The sequence below is a fragment of the Denticeps clupeoides genome, chromosome 8 (assembly GCF_900700375.1).
Source record: "Denticeps clupeoides chromosome 8, fDenClu1.1, whole genome shotgun sequence".
Classification (NCBI taxonomy): domain Eukaryota; kingdom Metazoa; phylum Chordata; class Actinopteri; order Clupeiformes; family Denticipitidae; genus Denticeps; species Denticeps clupeoides.
Window position 1 is genome coordinate 7,135,592 of NC_041714.1, and position 20,162 is coordinate 7,155,753.

General features: G+C 41.6%; 1 protein-coding gene across 25 annotated transcripts in view; it reads left to right on the forward strand.

Moving 5' to 3' along the window:
- Positions 1 to 20,162, forward strand: part of col13a1 (collagen, type XIII, alpha 1) — a 73,693-nt gene that overhangs the window by 33,149 nt on the left and 20,382 nt on the right. For 10 of the 25 annotated variants that reach the window (XR_003750490.1, XM_028988251.1, XM_028988255.1 and 7 more), the window contains exons 5-20: positions 2,829 to 2,864; positions 3,589 to 3,615; positions 6,377 to 6,427; positions 8,831 to 8,866; positions 9,502 to 9,528; positions 9,854 to 9,880; positions 11,429 to 11,455; positions 11,579 to 11,605; positions 11,720 to 11,746; positions 14,549 to 14,614; positions 16,304 to 16,387; positions 16,515 to 16,556; positions 16,946 to 16,963; positions 17,477 to 17,503; positions 17,808 to 17,852; positions 19,741 to 19,785. Coding sequence is in view for 24 of the 25 variants with exons in the window: in XM_028988251.1 (XP_028844084.1) it covers positions 2,829 to 2,864; positions 3,589 to 3,615; positions 6,377 to 6,427; positions 8,831 to 8,866; positions 9,502 to 9,528; positions 9,854 to 9,880; positions 11,429 to 11,455; positions 11,579 to 11,605; positions 11,720 to 11,746; positions 14,549 to 14,614; positions 16,304 to 16,387; positions 16,515 to 16,556; positions 16,946 to 16,963; positions 17,477 to 17,503; positions 17,808 to 17,852; positions 19,741 to 19,785 (612 nt within the window). In the remaining variant the exon portion in view is untranslated. Of the gene's footprint in view, positions 1 to 2,828; positions 2,865 to 3,588; positions 3,616 to 6,376; positions 6,428 to 8,830; positions 8,867 to 9,501; positions 9,529 to 9,853; positions 9,881 to 11,428; positions 11,456 to 11,578; positions 11,606 to 11,719; positions 11,747 to 12,516; positions 12,574 to 13,371; positions 13,414 to 14,548; positions 14,615 to 16,303; positions 16,388 to 16,514; positions 16,557 to 16,945; positions 16,964 to 17,476; positions 17,504 to 17,807; positions 17,853 to 19,740; positions 19,786 to 20,162 lie in introns of all 25 variants that reach the window. The other 15 variants (XM_028988265.1, XM_028988269.1, XM_028988274.1 and 12 more) reach the window with 11 other exon arrangements.

Here is a 20,162-nt window from a genome sequence, read left to right on the forward strand (position 1 = left end):
AGACTGTTGAAATTCAGTTTAGTTTCAGATCAGGCACTTTAAGTAGATTCTTTGAGAACATTTTCTTTAAACTGTCACTTGTTGACAAAAAGGCATTTTTACTTTGATGGCAGAACAAAAAAAGAACCAATCAGAGAGGTGTCATTTTGTAATCGAGTGATTCCATTATGAACATCCAAGCTTACCAGTACAGAAAGTCCCTAAATGTTCTCCAAGGCTCTGCTGGACATTCTGATGTAACGCAAGCTACTGCTGGACCTCTAAAGCTACTAACAAAGGCCCAGACACATCTGGCCTCCATCACTGCATGCTAACAGGAGCCCAGCTAGGATGTGAACTCTGACCTCGGCTGCCAGTTCCACCCCTGCAATCCCCCTCAGCCTTGACAGTGTGGGCTCGTGAAATGGAATCAGAAAGAAGGGAGTCGGGAAAAGTAATGGCTTTGTGGAATTAGTTGACAGGTTTGGTCAAAGTGAGGATGTTTTCCCTGCCAAGGAATGTGATCGATTGCGGCTGGAAATGAAATCAAAAGTGTCTGAAAAATTGAAGGGTGTGGGTTTGGACTGTAGACAAGTCCAGACAAGAGTTTCCTGACAGTGGAGTGCAAAGCCGGACGTTGTGTTTTAAAATATACAAATGCATACATGTCTTTTTTTATGAAGTGAAAGCATTCTTTCTGTCCCACAGCCCACAGTGGCCAGTTTATTCTTGTCATTTAAGTTTTTTTCCCCCCTTAACTTTATTTCCATGCACACAACATATAGACAGACAGATCAGTTTATACAGTTAACAGTCAAAGTTTCAACGCATCTACGGGTCTTTCGTTCTTACTGTGAATATTTTTACATTGCAGAACAAAACTGAACACTAAGATGAAGACACAAACACAAAAAATGAAGCTGCTTATGATGATGACAGTAGTGTGTCAATCAGTCATGAAGATAGAGGTTAGTCTGAAGTGTAGAGAGGTTAGTATGGTAGTGTAGAGAGACTGGACTGCATGGATTGAAAATATGGAATTTAAGTGGCCTAACGGAAGACTGGAAAAGGTCAAAGAACCTCTTCCTTGAACCGTATGTCTGCCGCTGCTGTGAGCCTCAGTCCCATGACAAAGCAACAGATAGACGCTCATCACAGTGCGTCAGCACCCTGGACAGGGCGTCAGCACAGAGCGTCCCCAGAGAGCAGTTCTGGATGTATGAAGCGCAGTAGCACATCTGCAAGAGCGTACTTAACCCCCTAATTCCAAAGGTTTGCTTGCTAAGTAGCATGAAAATCTGTAGTACCATAGGAACTTCTTCTATTGTTTAGCATCTCCAGTGCTGACAGTGCAGTTATTTTTATTTAGCAATACAGATATAAATATCAATTTTGCTCCACCTCAGAGGACGCATTCATAGGACACATTTTTGTACACAATTTTGCTTGTGTTTTTCACCTTGTAGAACAAAAGTGAAGAACTATGCTTCAAAAGTGAAGAACTATGCTTTAATGCAGTGAACCTCACTGTAAGGACATTATTTTACCCTCTTTGCCACATTAAGTTAGACAGTGGAGATGGTTTTCCAGCAGTCCTGAAAGTGTTCTTGTGTTGAGAACTTTGTGTTAATGTTGATCTCACGTTGCTTGTGAGATATATTGTGAAAAGCGCCCATGAAGGTAGAGTCTGACTGATGAAATATGTTTACTGTTTTAGATTTTATAGAATCATATCCGCCATAGAGTTGGTGTCTCCACACATTTGACTGGTAGTGTAGGTTAGGTGAAGACCAGCAGCATTATCTTTGTATCGTTGTATAAATATAGATCATGATATAGAATCCAGTATCAGCAAAAGATAGCCGCTCATAAAAACCCCTGGACAGACTGTCACAGTTATGGCGCCGCCCTGTGATCCGGTGCCTCAGCAGATGTTGTTATGGGTTTTAGTCCTTGTCCCATCAGCCAGTTGAGCTGTCAAAATCTGTCACCGCTCCTTTCCCACCAAGGCATCCCAGTTAGTTATGCCCATAAAACCACACCTCAGGAATGAGCAGCTCCACACTGCAAGTCATTTCTGTCTGCCTGAGTTTATGGCCGCTACTGAGAGAGACGCCTGTAGAGAAGCACTTCATGATCAGGCTCATAAAAATTATTCATTTGGCTAATGACCTGATTTTTATTAGCGCAGAGACAGTTCAGAGCAGTGGTGGGCTTGGGTTGTAAAACGGTCCCTTCCGCATAACACAGCGCCCCACCAAGACATGTAATCTTCATCCCCCATTAGGAGTAATGTTGTAAAAGCATAAGTATACCTCCCACAGGGAACCTACATTTTACCCAGATTAATGCCATTTTCTCCGCTGCTAGGTTGGATATCGTTGGTTTCCACTGTATGGGCATCCATTGTAAAAATCTAGTTATAACATTGTAAAAAAAAAAATGTTTGCAACTTCAATCAAATATTTAGATGTGAAGAAATATGAAGGAAGGACTTAGAGGTTGTGACACATAAGATGTAAATGCATTTGGCTCAATAATGGAATGACTCTAATGATTTCTCTTGCTCTTTCTGTGTAGTTTTTGTAGATTTCGTAGTCTTTGGCATGACTGCATCGGTAATGCAATCGTTCTGTGCTTGACGGACTAAAGAAGCCTCTCTTTGGTCAGCTTAACTTTGTGAACATTATGAATCTATTAATTAAAAAAACCATGACTGCACAAAGTCACGATTTGTGTGTGAAAAGAATGTTTGTAAAGTTAAGCTGCAGGCCGTAGTTTTTATAACAGACGCATTTTGTCAGCGCCGTTGTTGACAACTCTTCTTCTGACTCTGCATTGATCATTAGGGTGACAAAGGATCAATGGGGCTTCCTGGAAGAATGGTGAGTGGATTACAAATATGATAACCCCGAAGACACGGCCCAACAGTCGTCTGCCCACAAGGATGTGATAGGACATAAACTATATATCATTAAAAATATTAATAATGAAGAACTATTTTAAAATTAAAGCAATTTCTTTTTCTTTGAAAATATGTCAGTGTGAAATTTTTCAGCAGTGAAGGAAAATGTAGTTTTAGCACAGGAATAAAGCAAAACAGGAAGAAGTAATTTCAGGTTTCAAAGTTTTGGTACTACTGCTCATATTTGCTCTCTGGGTGGTCCAGTAGTTCTGATTAAAATCTCTACACCATGGCCAGATTTATATGGCGGACTCATGGGTTCTCGATTACCTGGTTGTCTCTCTTAGTCCTTCTCTAGATGATCCCTCCAGAGACCCTAGTGTCTTCAGTTCAGAATTGCTTAAAAAAGCTATTTATTCTCCCACTGTGAGACCCTCTAAGCACATGATGTGTGTCCAGGTGTGTGTTCAAGCAAGTTCGCATTACAGGAGAGTTACAGATTATTTCCAGTAGCTATCCAGTCCAGCAGCAGACCACACCCCCTTCCCCATGACCTCTGAACTCTGAACCCTCCTGTGAGGCAGCTGCATGTGTGTGCGTATGTGTGTGTATCCTCTGTGGACCTGTCTAACCCCGTTTCCCTCTCTCTGTCTCTCTCCTTCACTTCACTATGCATGTGACTGTGTCTGCTGTGACTGACCCAGGGCTTAAAGGGACGCGTAGGGGAGAAGGTAAGTGTGTTGGCTGTGCAGTAGGTTAGGCTGCATTAGGCTGGGTTAGGATACTTGTTGCATTGTTGTTCATTTCTGCCCATTGGAATTGAGGGGAGATGAAGGTATCTCGGCTGCTCGATGTGTGACAGGGGATATGGTCCAGGCTGAGTTCATTTATACTGGCAGGAGGAAAGACCTCTAAGGATCAGATTCGCTGTGCTGCTTCCGACAATGGTTGAATGACCTGAGCTGATTTCTCATAAATCCCTATAAAAAAAACAAAAAAACGATTGTCTGCACCTTCTAAAGCCCAACGTTATGGAAGGTTAGCTGTACCCAACACTCAATGAATGAACAAATTAAATGATCCCCATCATGGCGTTGTTTTGGTCTGGTTGGCCTGGTTATATGTCAGACTGAGAAGAAACAGCTCTCCTGCTTGGCCCCTATTTGGTCTCAGTGCAGTAGAAATAACTGCTGCTCTGTTACTGTTAGAATAAAAAGCTTCACACGTTTGTATTGGGGTGGGAGGGTAGCTTATCTTCAAATGCGGAGTGATTTGTGATGTGTCAGACCTCAAGGAAGGTGGAGATACAGAAATAGAGAAAAAAATGCTGTGGCTTTTGTTATAATGTGGGAATAACGTAGCAGCCAAGCCACTTAAGCATTGTTCTGTGTGTGGTGTTCTGGGAACCCCTAATGGTGAAGTGAAAACAGGAGAGCACTAATGTGACCACCAGAGTCTGCGGGTAGTGATGTGGATGAATGCATGGGGCTTTTTGGAACTCTTTGAGGGACACTGCTCCAAAACAAATCTGTCAGGCCTCCTTGCATTTCCCATAGTGTTTCAGGAGAACGCGGCTCTCTCCATGTTCTTTACGTGCGGTATGGACCAGGTCTTCCTGCTGAGAGAGCATGATGGAGCAGCAGATCTTGGCCATAGATCTTCATTAAAGCAACCTCTGAAGGAGAAACGCAATGCCAGACCACAAGGAACGTATGGAGACCAGTGGCTGGGTGATCTCCACGCCATTTCCCAATTCCAGAACGGAATGCACTTTGTGGGGTATTTTGGGGGTTTGTAGACCTTGACAGTGGGTACATTTTAGTGATTGGTTGAGTACTAAATGGAGCACCTCTTTATGGAGGGAATAAAAAATGCAGTGATCTTCTTTCTGCCTGGCACTGAATGATTTTAATTCAAATGTCAGAAATCTGTTTTTTTTTTCATATAGAAATCCCAGGGCTACCTCAGTTCCTTTAAGGGTCAGTGGTGCTAAGCAAAAACCATAACACAATTTGTAGAAATTATTTAGGTCCTTGTCTGTGATGTGTAACGTTGAATTGAAAGTTCCATTGTGTCTCTAGGCAACAGACAAGTTGCTAAAATAACTTTGATGCGTCTAGAGAAGCAATGGACATTTTATCTTAAGCATTACACATGCTTAAAACAAGAGCAAGAGACTGTTTTCACATTATGTTGTTAAATTACACTTACACAACCAGTCACTTACAACTTTTTGGACAATAGTGTGGGTAAGAACTTGACAAAATGATATTAATGTATTAATTCCCCCCCCGTGGTTGAGCCCCACTGTAGCTCTTTCGGTCAGATGGTACATGGAGTCCTCCGAAGACTTTTGAGGAAACCACAGCTCCACCAGTACTTCTGGAGTCATTTTCCATGCGAGAGGCAGATGCAAGTAGAGCCTCCTGAAGAGCCCCAAATCCCCGATCAGCACTGACAGCGCAGCTAATGGTAGTTCTGACCGCTGAAGTGTGTGGTCAGTGCACTAGTTTGGACTTTATTTAGCAGGGTGTGTTTCTGCAACCTATATAAACATGGGGAACCATACGGATTCATTGCGATGCACAGTTTGTATAAAATGACCTACTCAGTATGAAAGTCTAGCACCAAGGAGACGTGGGTTTGGTCCTCCAAACGTCCATTCACCGGTTCCTGCAGTAGCTAAAGAGAGAGGGCAAACCACAGGCATCTTGAAGACAGACCCCCCAGGGGTCTCTGTTTGGAAGGGACACCTGGGCATTTAATGGACATCAAAAACCATGTAAACCTGGCCTCACTGATGGAGTTTCGGCAACCGAGTGAGATTATTAAGGAAAGTGCCAGAAACCTGAGACCTGCCGCGTCTGGTTATAGACCTTCTTCTGTGGTTGTGCCTGTGGGGAGCTGACCACCAGCCTGACCTGGGATCTGATGCTGGAAGGACATTTTATTTCTTGTTTGTCCAGCACTTAGCCTCTTTGTGGGGCAGTCATAGTGTATGGCTCCAGCTGGAATTTAGGAAATCTTGCTCGGGTTTTGTTACCCTCGGACGTAATTGAGCTTGAAAGTCTGACTTTAATGGTGTAGGCAAATGTTGGCAAACATTTTAAGACTAAGCCACATGTAAAGACAAAAAGACCCGTGTTTTTGTTTAAATATTGAGAGTCGTCACAGAGTCCCAATACAGTAATATTTTCTCTGGAGAATGAGAACTTTATGGAATTTTCTAACGTTCCCTCTAGATTTGTAACCTGCTGTATTCCTCTTCTGATATCCATGTGTTCTGTGAGGACTGGACACTGTTTTGGACAGTGAGGTATATTTAATGTGCATATGAATTTGTCCGGTTCTGCCTGTTGGTTGGTTGTGAATGTCTGGCTGCAGTCCTCTAGGTTAGGGTCAGTTTTAGCCGTGAAGTAGATAGCCTAATTTCTGTTCTTTCACGGTTGTTTCTTCTCTCATTTTCTTCCTTTGCCCTTTATCTGTCCATAGGGAGCGCCCGGGGAGCCAGGTCTGTCTATCATTGGCCCACGAGGACCTCCTGTAAGTGTCTTCACCTTCTCCATTAACGCTCCTTTTCTTCTTCTGTCATGACTGCTCCATCTGTTGACTGGTGGTGTTTCTCTCGCTTTTACTCAAGCCAAAAATTCACCAAAGATTGCAATGCTCTGGTTTTTATAATTAAACAGAAATAAATCAGCATATATAATACGTTCTGTTTTACATTTTTGAAACTTATCAAAAGATCTCATCAAGCCGCTGTGAGAGGAATTTTAGTGACCCTGTAATTTTGCTCGTCAGAGCTCATTTTCAGTTTTAAACCAACTCAAATGCACTAAAACAGTAAATCAGAGCAGTAAGTCGAGCAGAAATAAAAACAGGTGGAGCACGAGGCTGACATCCTTTTGATCAATTCCTCTTGTTTCTGAAAATGAGAAGAGAAATGAGGCTTGTAGCCGCAATGGCAGCTCTGCCCTCACCCACTCCCTCTTCCGTTCCCTGGCACTGCCTTCCGTTCCACTCCTTCCTTCTTATTCTTTGCATTTTTCTGTGATTGACCTGTGATGGGTTCCGGTACGTTCCCTTGCTGTGTTTGGGTGGAGGAGGCCCATTCTCTAGTTGCATGCAGCAGTAGCTGCAATACGGCCACTGGAAATGAATTGTGTGTGCGTGTATGTTTGTACATACTTGTAATTCTAATCTTGTGAGAATCAGACATTAAAAGTGTTTTGTTGGAGCATGGCAGAGCCATAGATTTGTGTGTAGATGTGCAAAGCCTTAGTTTGTCCTTGCCACTGCATGAGTGTGTGTGTTGGGGTGGGGGGTGACTTTAACAGTGATCTGTAGCAACAGGTGGGGGTTGACAGGTTCGGCCCTAATAGAGAGGTCAGCAGGGGAATCTTGACCTCGCCCAGGAGGGACAGTAGTGATCTCTTGGTGATTTACCGAGGGGCGGTGAAGGGGGTGACGGAAGTGAATTCTTAAAGCAGCCACGGTGGGGTTGGGGTGGTTCACGCCAAGATTCTCACAAATGATGAGAGGAACTGCAGCCAATATAACATGCTGTACATGCTGTACAACTGTTTATCTCCCAGTGGAGGATATGTGGTAGAAAACTGACAGTTAAGACATATTATGTTGTTCCCTATTATGTGCGTATTTTTAGAGTCTGTGGTGATGGTAATATATAAACCTTCAGTAGAGAGATTTTGATATGTATCTGCATTCTGTGTGATTAACCGAAGTAGGTTTTAAGACTCGTCTGAACACATTGAATGAGTTGGTTGCTCTAACGTCCTGGCCTTGCTTGTCAGGAGAATGGAGAGGGCCAACTACGGAGTGAAACCGCAGGGATGTTTTCTGGTTGGTCCATCCGGGAGGGCTCTAGACGTGGAGGTTCCCCCGAGGACAGAAGAGATGTTTGGCTTCCTGTAACTTCCTAAGGCAGAGTCATGTGATCTATGTGCCTCCTTCATTAGCTTCCCTCACTGTTTCTCCGCATGTTTTCATTATCCAGAGTCATTGGGTACAGGGATAGACACCCAGGTAGAAAAGTGTAAAACCTGAGACTCTGAGGTCTCTGGTTCCTTGGAGAGTTAGAAGAAGAAGAAGAGGAAAGTGAATTGATTGTCAAATGTGATACACAGCACACGGTGCACACAGTGAAATTTGTCCTCTACATTTAACCCATCACCCTGTGTGAGCAGTGGGCAGCCATGACAGGCGCCCGGGGAGCAGTGTGTGGGGACGGTGGCACCTCAGTGGCACCTTGGCAGATCGGGATTCGAACCGGCAACCTTCTGATTACGGGGCCGCTTCCTTAACCGCTAGTTAACCTTGAGGCCACTAGCAATGATGTTCAGGATGATTCCGGATGTTTTCCTCAACCGATAGGAAGGTGGTGTAGTGATGCTTCAACAAGTCTGATTTTGGTGCTCTTATGATGGTTCGGTCAATATCATGGGGTTATAGAATCTAAATTATTATTTAAAAAAATTATTAGACTTACCATAAATGTGATGGGATCATAACAGAAAACCAGAAAGATTACATTAATAATTTATGAAAGGCTGTGGTTTAAAATATTTGAAGGTATGACAGACCATACGTCAAGTCATACCTTGGCACAGGTTTAAATTCACGTTAAAGTCCTCGGATGTTGTGGCTGTAAAAGTCATTGTTGCTCTGATGGTCATTTCTCATAATCTCTGTCATTCAAAGCTCTTCGGATCAGTTGGGGTATTGTTCTTTGTTCCTCCCTTCTTGCCAGGCTTCATCAACATTTCCCTCCTGTGATTTGTTCTTTTTGGGGTGGTTTGTTCTCACATTCAATCTGTAAACCCCAGTTCCAACCCAAACCCACCCAAGCAAAAGCAAGGCTTCTGCCCTCACAGTTTCCTAAGGCATGATATATTTCTCTCAACTTGTTTATTTTTCTTGCTTTAGGGGCAGCCAGGAACCCGAGGATTTCCAGGCTTCCCGGTATGTCTTTCACCACTTAACCTTGAAGTTTGTGTGGAGTGTACAGATATTTGTGAAACTCTAAAAGCATATATAATGGACTAGGGTGATGATGAACACTTGACATACATTCCTGTACAGGGTATATGTGTAGTGTATCTCTGAGGGGGATTAAACTGATGATGCACATTTTTTATTATATATCAGATATACTGTTTTTCCATACATGTTTTTATTAGTGTCGGGCATTATCATCAAATTAACATTGTTTTATTTTGAACATCTGTCTCTGAATACACATACATATAACTTGGATGACAGGAGACATTGTGTCTGCCTGGAATTTAGAATTGTCCAGGTTTATTCACCTCCACTTGCGCTAGTGGAAGTATTAGAGGTTTCCCAGCACTAGTTTTTATTATATTCATTAGAATGATTTTTAGTAGCAACACTTTTTTTCTATATTTAATAATACTATTAAATAGATTTGTATGTTCATGTTTTTTAACACTGGCCCTGCTATTTGAATGAATATTGTATGGATATGAACATGGCTGATTTACATTACCTTGCAGGAGAATTAGGGTGTATTTCAGATCACAACGCAGGCCTTTTCTGCATTTTCTGGTAACTTTCTCATATTCTCCCCTCCCCAGGGCCCAATTGGACTGGATGGGAAAGCAGTGAGTACCCCACCACCCATGAGCATGAACTTGTTTGAGTGATTTGAGAATTTTTTTGAGCACAGAGTCTGTGTTGAGACTGGTCAAGCATAATTTATAATGATGGTCATTATGGTGATGAGGAGGATAATTTAGCTAATAATGATTAGGGGTAATTATTTTTAAAAACAATAATTATCGTTATTATATAAGAAAGTGTTGATTGTACGTTTCCATATCGTAAACCAATTCCAGGGCTGTTAGATTACTGCCGGTGTACTAGTGGTGCTGCACACACGTTTGTAATCGTTCTGCCACATGTGATCATGCTGTTCTCTTCATTCAGGGGCAAAATGGGCAGAAGGGTGATGCGGTAAGTTTTAAATATTTTAAAATGTAAAAAATCCCATACGTCAATCAGAAAAGCAATAAAAAGAAATGTTATTAGACATATGAAGTGTTATTAGCCTGTATATTAGCCATATGAAACAGTGGTTTAATCTAAAATTTGGAGTCATCAAAAAAATAATTCTTAGTGGATAGCACCAAACACAATATTTTGTATAAAGTATTTAACAACGTATAATTTACCAGTTGGTTTTATAACTAGTTGAGCCCTGTACTGTAGACTTCAATATTAACAGCTCAGTATTCCATTTAAACAACTTACATTAGACAGGACCAGAAAAAAAATGGTAAATAAAAGTGTATTTCAACTCATTGTAAAAATTTTATCCCAGCAGAATTTCACATCTATTCGTCAGATAAAATGAGATGTTGTTACTCTAAATTCATGGCCCCTACCACTTCCATTAAAGTACACCCAGAGACACTTTGGGACACAGGGCTGCCTTGAAGGTCTTAAGGAGCACATCAGCATTCATAAAACTCTCTGCCTGTGTTGGTCGGCCGTGTTTTCTCAGCTCCTCAGATTCATTGTGAAAACAGTGGCAGACTGTGAGTTATGGTCACAGTAATGGCTTACCAGTGGGACGTCTGGGCCAATGATGGGCCGTCTGACCTGAGGAGCAGCTTCATTAAGATCTTGAGTAGGTCCCTCACCTTTCATCAGCCCAGGGTCAGGTATCAAAAGCTTGGCTATTTATGAAGAAAACAAGATCTCTGAAAGGCTTTACAAGTCCCTTAATGAACCTCTCTCGTGTTCACGGTCAGAGCACTGCTGAGAGTTCACTTCTCTGCACTGTGGGTGGAACCTCCAGCTGCACCCATGAGGGTTGAGAAATGTCAACCTGGTTCCTCTTAAACCATCAGCAGAAGATGAACAGTCTTAAACAAAGCTGACAGTGGGAAGAGGGGAAAGTGGGATCCTCAGAAGAACCGTGAAGATTAACGAGGGTCACCTTTCCCTCAGTGGCCCATTGACACACAACCCACAACTCACATGGAATTTTGATTTAATCCTTTTATCGATAAATTGCTTCTCAAATACCCCCTGCCTCTGTATAATGATGTCAAGTAAGTGGATTTGCTTTTTGGATGAGTACACGTTACGAAGTTTTTGCAGCTTCCTCATGCTGACTGGTGGCTGCTGCTCTGCAGGTCTTCCCAGTTCTGTGAAGGCTGACCCACCTCCCCTCCACCCAGAACTTATTAATACTCCCTAAAGCACGGTCATCTGCGTTTGTGGTTTGTGGCGTAAGATGGACGGCGCGTGATTTGGCATTGACTCATCGTTGATCTTCATGTTTTCTTTTGCTCATTTTGGAGTTTTTATTCCTAATGACTTGGTAAGGATGAATGGGAGACAAGTGGGGCGTGAAAAAGGATTCCGGTTATTTATTTGATCCATTTGTCAAAGGTCGAGTGGGCCAGACGTTTCTGTTGGAGCTTATAGCAAACTGGCTATGATGGGCTTGCTGAACATCTGCTGATTGTGTTTAATTTATGTTTCTTTATTCAGGGTCCACGTGGTCCTAAAGGAGTTCCAGTAAGTTAGCTGCTCTTTTGTCCTTATAATTTTGGCTTTGTTTTGTCTGTGAACTGTTTCTTTTAATTGATTATGGATTTTTATTATCTAATGTCTTAAGTAATGTCTATTACTATGTTGTAGGGTGAACCAGGGCCAAAGGGTGAAAAGGTCAGAACACCAAAAACTCACCCAACAGAATAAATCAACAAAATAATTTATCATCATGTCACACTACAACAGCTGACTGATCTTTTTTTTTATTACATTAATGTTCACTTGTAGGGCGTGTGTGGTGACTACACTCACAGGGTAAGACATAAACTGAATTCTGTACTTGTGTTTTTAATGATGAATGTTGCAAATGTGTAAAAATGATGTTTGAACATGATAGAATATTGACATCTTAAGAAAAATGGTAAAAAGTGCATATGCTGAATGATGCTTTCCATCAGTATGTTTCTCCCAGTGGTGTGCATTTGAGTATGTCTGTGTGTGTTCAGGTGTGTGTATATCCATGAGTGTGTGTGTGTGTGATTATGTATCTGTATGCGTGAGGCCCTGTGAAATGCAGTCTGGGCACACTGAAGGGGAAACAGATTCGTATGTGCCTAAAGTGTTTCAAGGACTCCTGGAGATGCTCTGTCCAATTTAAACATAATTTTATCCACCGGAACTCCCTGAACCAGTCATTAAGAGTGTGGTTTGGAAGAATCTACGTCTATCTTGACACTTTTCAGGAGGTTCCCTTCAGATTGAGAATGCTGGTTTAAAAAATTATAAAATGAACCTTCTCCCAGCAAGAAAAGAAAGAATATGAATCATTTAGGGCGCATTATATGTTGAAGCAGCATCGAAGAGCAAAATGTATGTATTTCCTTGATGGTATTTGAATAGATTTTGGAAAATCCATTTGATCTAATCCATAGATGTAATAATTCAAATATCTAAAACAATTTTGGCTTTAGGAGGTTAATTAGAAAAGTCTGCCAAGATTTTGGCAGTCACATATTTACTATTTACTATTTATAAATCATTGCATATAAAAGTATGTGTGTCTATGTGTGATGGGTTGTGTGTAGGGCCTCCAACTGAAAAGCCTGGCTGCATTGCGCTCCAGTCAGGCCGTGCTGTTAAAGGTTTGTGGGTCCCATCCTGCCCCCACTGCTTGTCCCTTTAAACCAGCCCTGAACAGTGTGTGATCCAGTCGTGCCTCAAAGAGAACTGAGTTTGTAGCTGAGACTCCTGCTCCTCTGATTAAAAAAAAACCCATGAAGGCATCGCTCCGCCTCCTGCTGCTATCAGGCTGTCGAGTAACAGAGTAGAGTGTCCACCTGTCCAGCCCAGTCCTGGGATTTCTGACCACCTCCACCAGCAAATTCCGCTCACTCGTACATAAGATGTCACTGCTCTGTTACATGCTTGATAACTGTGGGTCAGCTGATCAGCCTCTCCTGTCAAATCCATCAGCTAAATGTGCTTAAAATATTCTCGACTTGTTTACTTTTGACATTAACCAGTCCTTTGGGTAGTCCTTTTGAGATAGAACTGGTTACCGTTAAAAGCTTTTTCAAGTTTGTTTGACAGCAGATTACTACTCTGTTGGCTGAACATTGTGCACCGTATGGCATAAAGGATACTACGTTTGAATGGGTTTTATAGGAACACCTGTTTCTTATTAAGTCTTAAGTGCATCCCTGCCTAATGTCTATAGTTTCTGCTTGCCTCCAGATTTTTGCCTCCAGTGTTGTGTCAGCATAATGGTTTCTGGACTTGTATTGGCTTATATTGGCTCTCCAAATGCAGAACTCTAGACATGGTAGAAAATGGTGGTGTGCTGGGTTGAAACTGTAGTATTTCTATGGGAGACTCAGCTGGGAAGGTGTGTGTGTTCTAACCCTGTCTGTCTGTGCCTCCGCTGTTGGTGGTGTCCGCAGAAGCGACGTATTGTTCAAACCTGTACCAGCGGACAGGCCACAGTAAGTGTGCGGCCAAAACTCTTTCTCTTTGCGGCAAGACTGACCTTTAAAAAAATAAAACAGTTATACCTGGTGCCGTGGGAGAGAGTTCACAGATATTTAATAATTCCGGAGGCTCTCAAATTGAGCAGCAAGAGCCAAAGTGTATTAGTGTATTAGTGTATTCTAGATCATTTAGTGTTCACTGTGAATGTAATTTTTTAAAAACAGGGACAACACTAAATGTGCAGCACTTCTAGATCAGGCCTTAATGCATGTTCATGAAAGCATCTCACAAAAAGGTACTACGACCAGTCTAATCATGCAGACTGTTCTGAAGACTGTCTTTTTGTCTAGTAGCATGTTTACATGACATATCACAGTCAATGAGAGGTATGTTTATAAAGTAGACCTGTGAGGTGATGATGGATATTGAATGCCAATTTAAGCATTTACACACCTTAGGTGGTGCTTGACTGTAATATCTCATCACTGATGATCTATGAGCTCAGGTGTTCAGTAGATCCTCACAACAGTGCTGATATGTGAGGGTATAGCAACACCTGGAGTGGATTATTGTGATGATACCACAGTTTGACTCATAAAATTTAGATTTATCTTCTGTGATGAAGTAGTTCATATATGATCCAGCTGTTCCTAAGCAATGCCATTCAGCACCAGCTGGTCATGTGACCGTGTGACTGTAAACAGTGTTTACAGACTGTAAACATCAAAGTGATGATACCAGGACTCCCAGGAGTCCTTTCCACCAGGCATTTTTGCAAAGAAAATTGATTGTTTCTGTTATGCTTTCATGAATCCTGCTCCATTTTAGTCATTAAGAATCCATTTAGAATTAAGAATTTATGGTGCCATGAGCTCTCGAACCCCCACGTCTCCCCCAATTCACTTTCTCTCTTTCCCTTTCTTAGCTTTCCTCCCTGGATTTGCTCCCTCTCTCTCTCTCTCTCTCTCTCTCACTACATGCTTTGCCATTTCCCTGCTTTTCATTCTTGTTTTCTCTCTCCCCTTTTTTCCCTCTCCCGCCTTCGCTCCCTTTCTCCTCCCTTGTTTTTTTCCTTCCTGTGGCCTCCTGGCGAACTTTGCCCCCCGTGACTTTTACACACCGCCGCCCACCTGTTGATTGTGCCTCCAGCAGATGTTGCCCATCACCGTTCGCAACATGCCTGCAATAAGCCCTCTAATCCTAAAGCGCATCAAGGTACCTCTCTCTGCACTTGCCTGTGTCCGCAGATGCCAACTGAAGTGTGCCAGCTGTGCCAGTGCTAGTCCTCACTACCAACCCTGAGCTTCGTATGGAGCTCACCGTATATACTTTGCTTTGCTTTGTAGTGCCCATCATCAGTACTTAATTCTGGGATTAGATGCCAAATCATGGGATAATAGTGCCATAAATTTTTGTCGTTTGACCCCAATCAATCATCGTTAATGTCCTTGTGTATAGTTGTAGAGGAGGGTCAAATAAGTCAGTCACATTTTGAATAACAATGAATACATTGTAGGATTTTAAAAATGACAAAAACTTTCTAGACTTTTCACCCAGATATTGCTGTTCTGCTGTTATTTCACAAAACGAGCGAAACCAGTTCAAAATTGGGCTGAATCCTGGTATGACATGGGGACATATAAAGGGGGCTCGCTGACCAGGGAGAGCAGCTGTGCTCAGAACAGCTGACAAACATTCATCTTTCCCTGTGACGGCCTGGTGCTTTCAACAACACCGTGATCCCTGAACCCTAACCGTGTGTGCACCGCCCTGTTCCTCCATCTCTTCAGGACGAGAATGTCTTCATTAGGTCATATATACACTGTGAAGGTTCTAATGGAAGGACTGAGCAAACATTATTACCAACCTGACAGAAAGTTAAGATGAAGTCCAGTTGCTGGCCATCCGCACTCAGACAAAATGAAGTGGTTTGAAAGCCCGACTGAGTAAAGAACCTCCCCAGAAACACCATCAGTACAGAATTTATTCAAATCACTCAATATGAACCTGTCAGTCAAAAAATGATGCTGAACGAAAGGGCACAGTTAGTTTCTGGCATCTAAAAATGACAAAAGCCACACATCTGCACCAGACTTCAGCTCAGAGAAGAGGCGTTTGTCTGCATGGGAATTAAAAGAAAAAGATTGTCTTGGCACAGGTCAACTCCCATTGGCATCCGCCTGCTGCCATCTTATTTCTCCAGGTGTGCGCCGTCTCGGTGCCAGCAGGGAGTACCATGTTGGGAGACAATGGCACACACTGTCACAGACTTAAGACTTGGTTTGGTTTACGGAACAATTTCTGCACTGTCCCTGGGTCAGCACGGAGGAATGTGTTCATTTAATCTAAACACATCCAGGATCATAAACCAAGAGTTTGAAATGGATAAAATCATTACAATAAAATATATAATAAGACCGAATTGTAATAAGATATAATATTAATACGATAAACGTTAAATAATTGATCCCAGAAATATTTTTTTGTAACAGAATGATGCGAGGAATAAAATATTAATTGATAAATAATGAAATCCTAAGTAAAATCAATCCAAGCATCTCACCCTCTGGGTTTCTGGAATTTTTTGAAGCTTTTCATGAGAAATTATTTATGTTTAGTCTCCAGTGTTGCAAGGCTTTTTAAGAACTATGAACATGGTGACAAAAGTCATTCAAAGGCTTCTGTTGAGGTTTTTTAGTGCAAAGCATGTCTTCCAAACATGGTACTCCATACCAGAGAGAAAAACCCTGATACCCATAACCCTGTACCATACTTCTGTCTGGCAATGGCTGACTAGCATTAACCTTGGCTAGCATGACTACAACTGACTTCTGTTCTCTCTTGTGTTAGTGTATTTCGAGTTGTTGTCAGATCTTTCTCAGATTGTAATGTTCTCTTTGTTAGCAGGGTGAACCAGGAGCACAGGGCCCCCCAGGACCTCCTGGCCCTCCGGGGCCCCCAGGCCTCCATGGCGCCTCTGGCCCTCCGGTAAAAAGGCCACACAAATATAAAAATGATGTGGTGTACAGACATTACACTTGAAAATGCTGCATTGTTTGCTATAGTGTGTGACCATATTCTACTAATGACCTTGTTGATGCTAATCCTACTCAAGGGCAAACCAGGAGAACCTGGCAAACCTGGCAAGGACTCAAAGGTGAGTCTAAAAATACAACTCTAAATGCCTTTAATCTTTTCTACTAAGATTGCATATTGACCAGAAAATAGGCTTTATTGTCCTAAAAGTGGTGTCATCTTTCATTCATGGTCTTGAAAAAAAATTCCTATGCCAATGGATGGTACATGTTACATGGTGCATGCTTTCATTTCATTTTGTGTTTTGGCCATTTTTTTTTGTGAAAACATCACTCTTTCCTTAAAATGTTCTCCTCCATTTTGCACCCTTGTGGCATTACAGAACCAAATATGTTTTTAGTCTTACTTAATCTCAAATCCTGGTCACCGTATTCTCTGGTTAATACTCTACTTAATTGGTAATAAAGAAAAGTAATAATTGAAGATATTTCCTCTGTTTTGTTTTCTCAGATGTTACCAGGAACAAAGGTAATTTTGTACTTTATGGTTAAAGAACATCTGATACTGAAAAACAGTTTATGTCAGATAATCTTGATTATCCCAAAATCTTAACAGACCTTCTAGAGTTTCTCTGGATGGTCTACATACCCCAAACCCCTAGGCAGGTCTATTGCTCTCGGGTCTGGGCAGGGACGGCATGGCTTTAGTTCATATTTCCCCCCGGTACATTAATTATCACGGATTATTTAGACTGGGGAATGTTAATTGTGTTGCACGACGTGTCTGGATAGTAGGGGTGGTGGCACACTCAGTTCCAACCTGGTTCCTGTCACCACGGGCCGCTGGCTCACCTCTTTTCAACCCCTCGGATAGCCACAAAGGAATACCTCGATGTAAGCAGGCTGTATCCAGATAGACTGATGGTGAGGAAAACACATCTGTGTTTTACTTCCAGCAGCAGGAGGAAAATCGACGTATATAGTGTGTGAAAGAAATGTTGTGGCTATTTGTTTATAAAAACTTTTGTTTCTGTCATTTCAGGGAGAACCAGGCATACCAGGTCAGAAGGTAGGTGTGATCAATTTGGTGTATTTCATCTGATGACACTGCATTTTGCTGGAATTAACATTTGATTTTTTTCCCAAACTTATTCATAAGTGTTATAAAGGGAAAATTATCTGATGGATGAGATTCAGTGGTCAATTTCATAATTATTAATCCAGAGTGGGATTTTTAGCTTTTCATTAGGGTAGTTAAAAAGTCTGTGTTGTTTTGGGAATAAAATTTGTGAATTGTTCTTGTTTGTGAATTGTCACTGTTTATTCATTTCCAAAATTCTCTCTGTGTGTTTCTCTTGCTCTTATTCTCTCAGGGAGATCGTGGTGAAGCTGGTCCACATGGACCTGAAGGCCCCAAGGTAAATGACCTTTGACCTTTTAAATTTAGAAGGCTGTATAATCCACCTGTTCTGCCCAGTCAGTTGTCTTTCTCCTCTGGGTACCAAGATGGGTGCCAGTGACTTCTGGGGTTTAAGGCCTTTTTAAGATTTTTGTATTTGAAATGTGTTCAGGGTAAGAACCATTTTTTTTTTTTTTTCTGGACGACACAATCACATGCATCAATAAATCCATACTTACATTTACACACACACACACAATTGTGTTGAGGTGTACTGGAACATATGTATAGCCATGGATCAGGCCACTGGACAGTGGACAGTCACATGACACAGTCACAATCTCATGACAATATAGGGGCCACTACACACCTGTAAGGGGTCTGGTGGCTACTGACATCCCCTCTATGAGTAACTGATGAAAGGTTGATCACGATGCAGAAGCATTTACTCTTCCAACTTGAAGAGTCTCCTCCAGATAGTAGGAACATCAATGGAACACAGAACCCACTCAGCTCATTACATTTAGTGCATTGCTTCAGTCATCAGTTAGAGGGCTCAGACTTAATTTGACAATTTGCTGAATGTATCACTATGTATCACAGTATTCTGATTTTGAATTTCAGAATGTAAATGCAAATGAGTCTGTGCTTTAATCTGTTATCTGTGCCATGCATCACAAAGAGAACAGAAGTGATCTCAGTAAATGTCTGTAGTCACATGCACAATACAGCCAGGTCCATGTGAAATCAGCCATGGAACAAATGGGATGTTCCTCCTTTGGGAAGACATGGTTCATTGCAGCCTTCCGCTTCTTTTTTCTGTTGTCTGACTTTATGCCAAGACTGAAGTGAATTGCTTTACCTGCTAGTATCTTATGTTGTGCTATTTAATCATTGTCTTGAGTTTTTAGATTGATTATGGTTGTTGGAAATTGATATTTTAAGGCTCTAGATCTTAATATAGTCTGATTTATATGATGGAACATTTCTTGCTTTTATTTCAAGATATACTCCTATACTAGTTGAAACCTGACATGATTATGGAGCATTTATTCTTAATGGAGCTTTTTTGGTTTGGATTGTTCCTTGTTTCAGTGGGTGAAGGTAAGATCCAAGTATGTTGGGGTGGCTGAGTCTCCAGTGCATGAATGTTTTCCTTGTTATTAGTGGTTTGCTGGTTAATTGTCATGGTGGTCAGAATACAGTAGTTTTGTGATATTTGGTGAACGTTCTTTCATTTTTTCGTTCTTTTTTTTCACTGCACAATAAATCTCAAATTAACTCTGAACACACAGATAATGTCTCTGGATATATTAGGAAAATCAACACACTAGACTGGATTGTTCATCATTGCAAAGCAAGAAAAGAGCTAAACATCAATTATTTTTTCTTCTGTTTGCTCTGATTTCTTCTGTGATTTTAATGGAAGTTCTTCAACTGAAACCTAATTTCCAGGCATCGTTTTCAATGATCCCCAGTAGTTACTGTTTACTGGGGCTTTACACTAGATTCACAGGTAGTTGAAAGATGGAAAATCAACAGAACCAGGAATGTGAGTTAAAGAACCCTGGAATATTAATTTCTCCTTCACGTGCTCTTGACCCTCATTGGTTAGAGTAATATCTTGATTTAAACTACAGCTCTTTCTGGGTGACATGTGGAGACATGTGCTAGCTTTACTGTGTGGTGACCGGTCCCTCTCAGGTCCTCTTTGACGATGCTGTGGGCGAGGGACTTCCGTGTGACCTCCACCAGAGTTCAAGTCAAAAAGCAGGCCTTGAAGCTTCTTTCTGACATCCTGCTCCTAAATGATTGCATTGCATTAAGGAAATTATTTCTGTCTGTTTGTTATTCTGGAAATGTGGCAAAAGATCTCCTGAAAATGTCTGTATCCATCTCTTCTGTAGGGAGAGGAAGGGAAACTTGGGCCTTTTGGGGTGAAAGGAGAGAAGGTATCCACTCTGGGTCAGGGTGTGGGCATGTTGTGTGGCATCTGGGCTTTCATGGTCATGTTAATAACATCTGTGGATCAGACAAATTGGTATAAAACATTAACAATGTAATTGACCCATAGCCACAGTGCACCAACTCACCATGTAAAACTGTGAGGATATTTCCCTTGTGAAACCTTGTGTTTATCTGATATTAGTATTCTGAAACATGTGAAAAGGGGCATGATTATAATTTTTCAGTGTCAGCCTGTTTGTGGTGATATCTCACATGCATGACCCAGTGTCTTCATTCTCTTCCGTATTTGGCATTTAGAGGCAAAATGGGCCGATTGAACTAACCCTTTATTTACAGGCTGTTAAACAGTCAGCTCCCACTC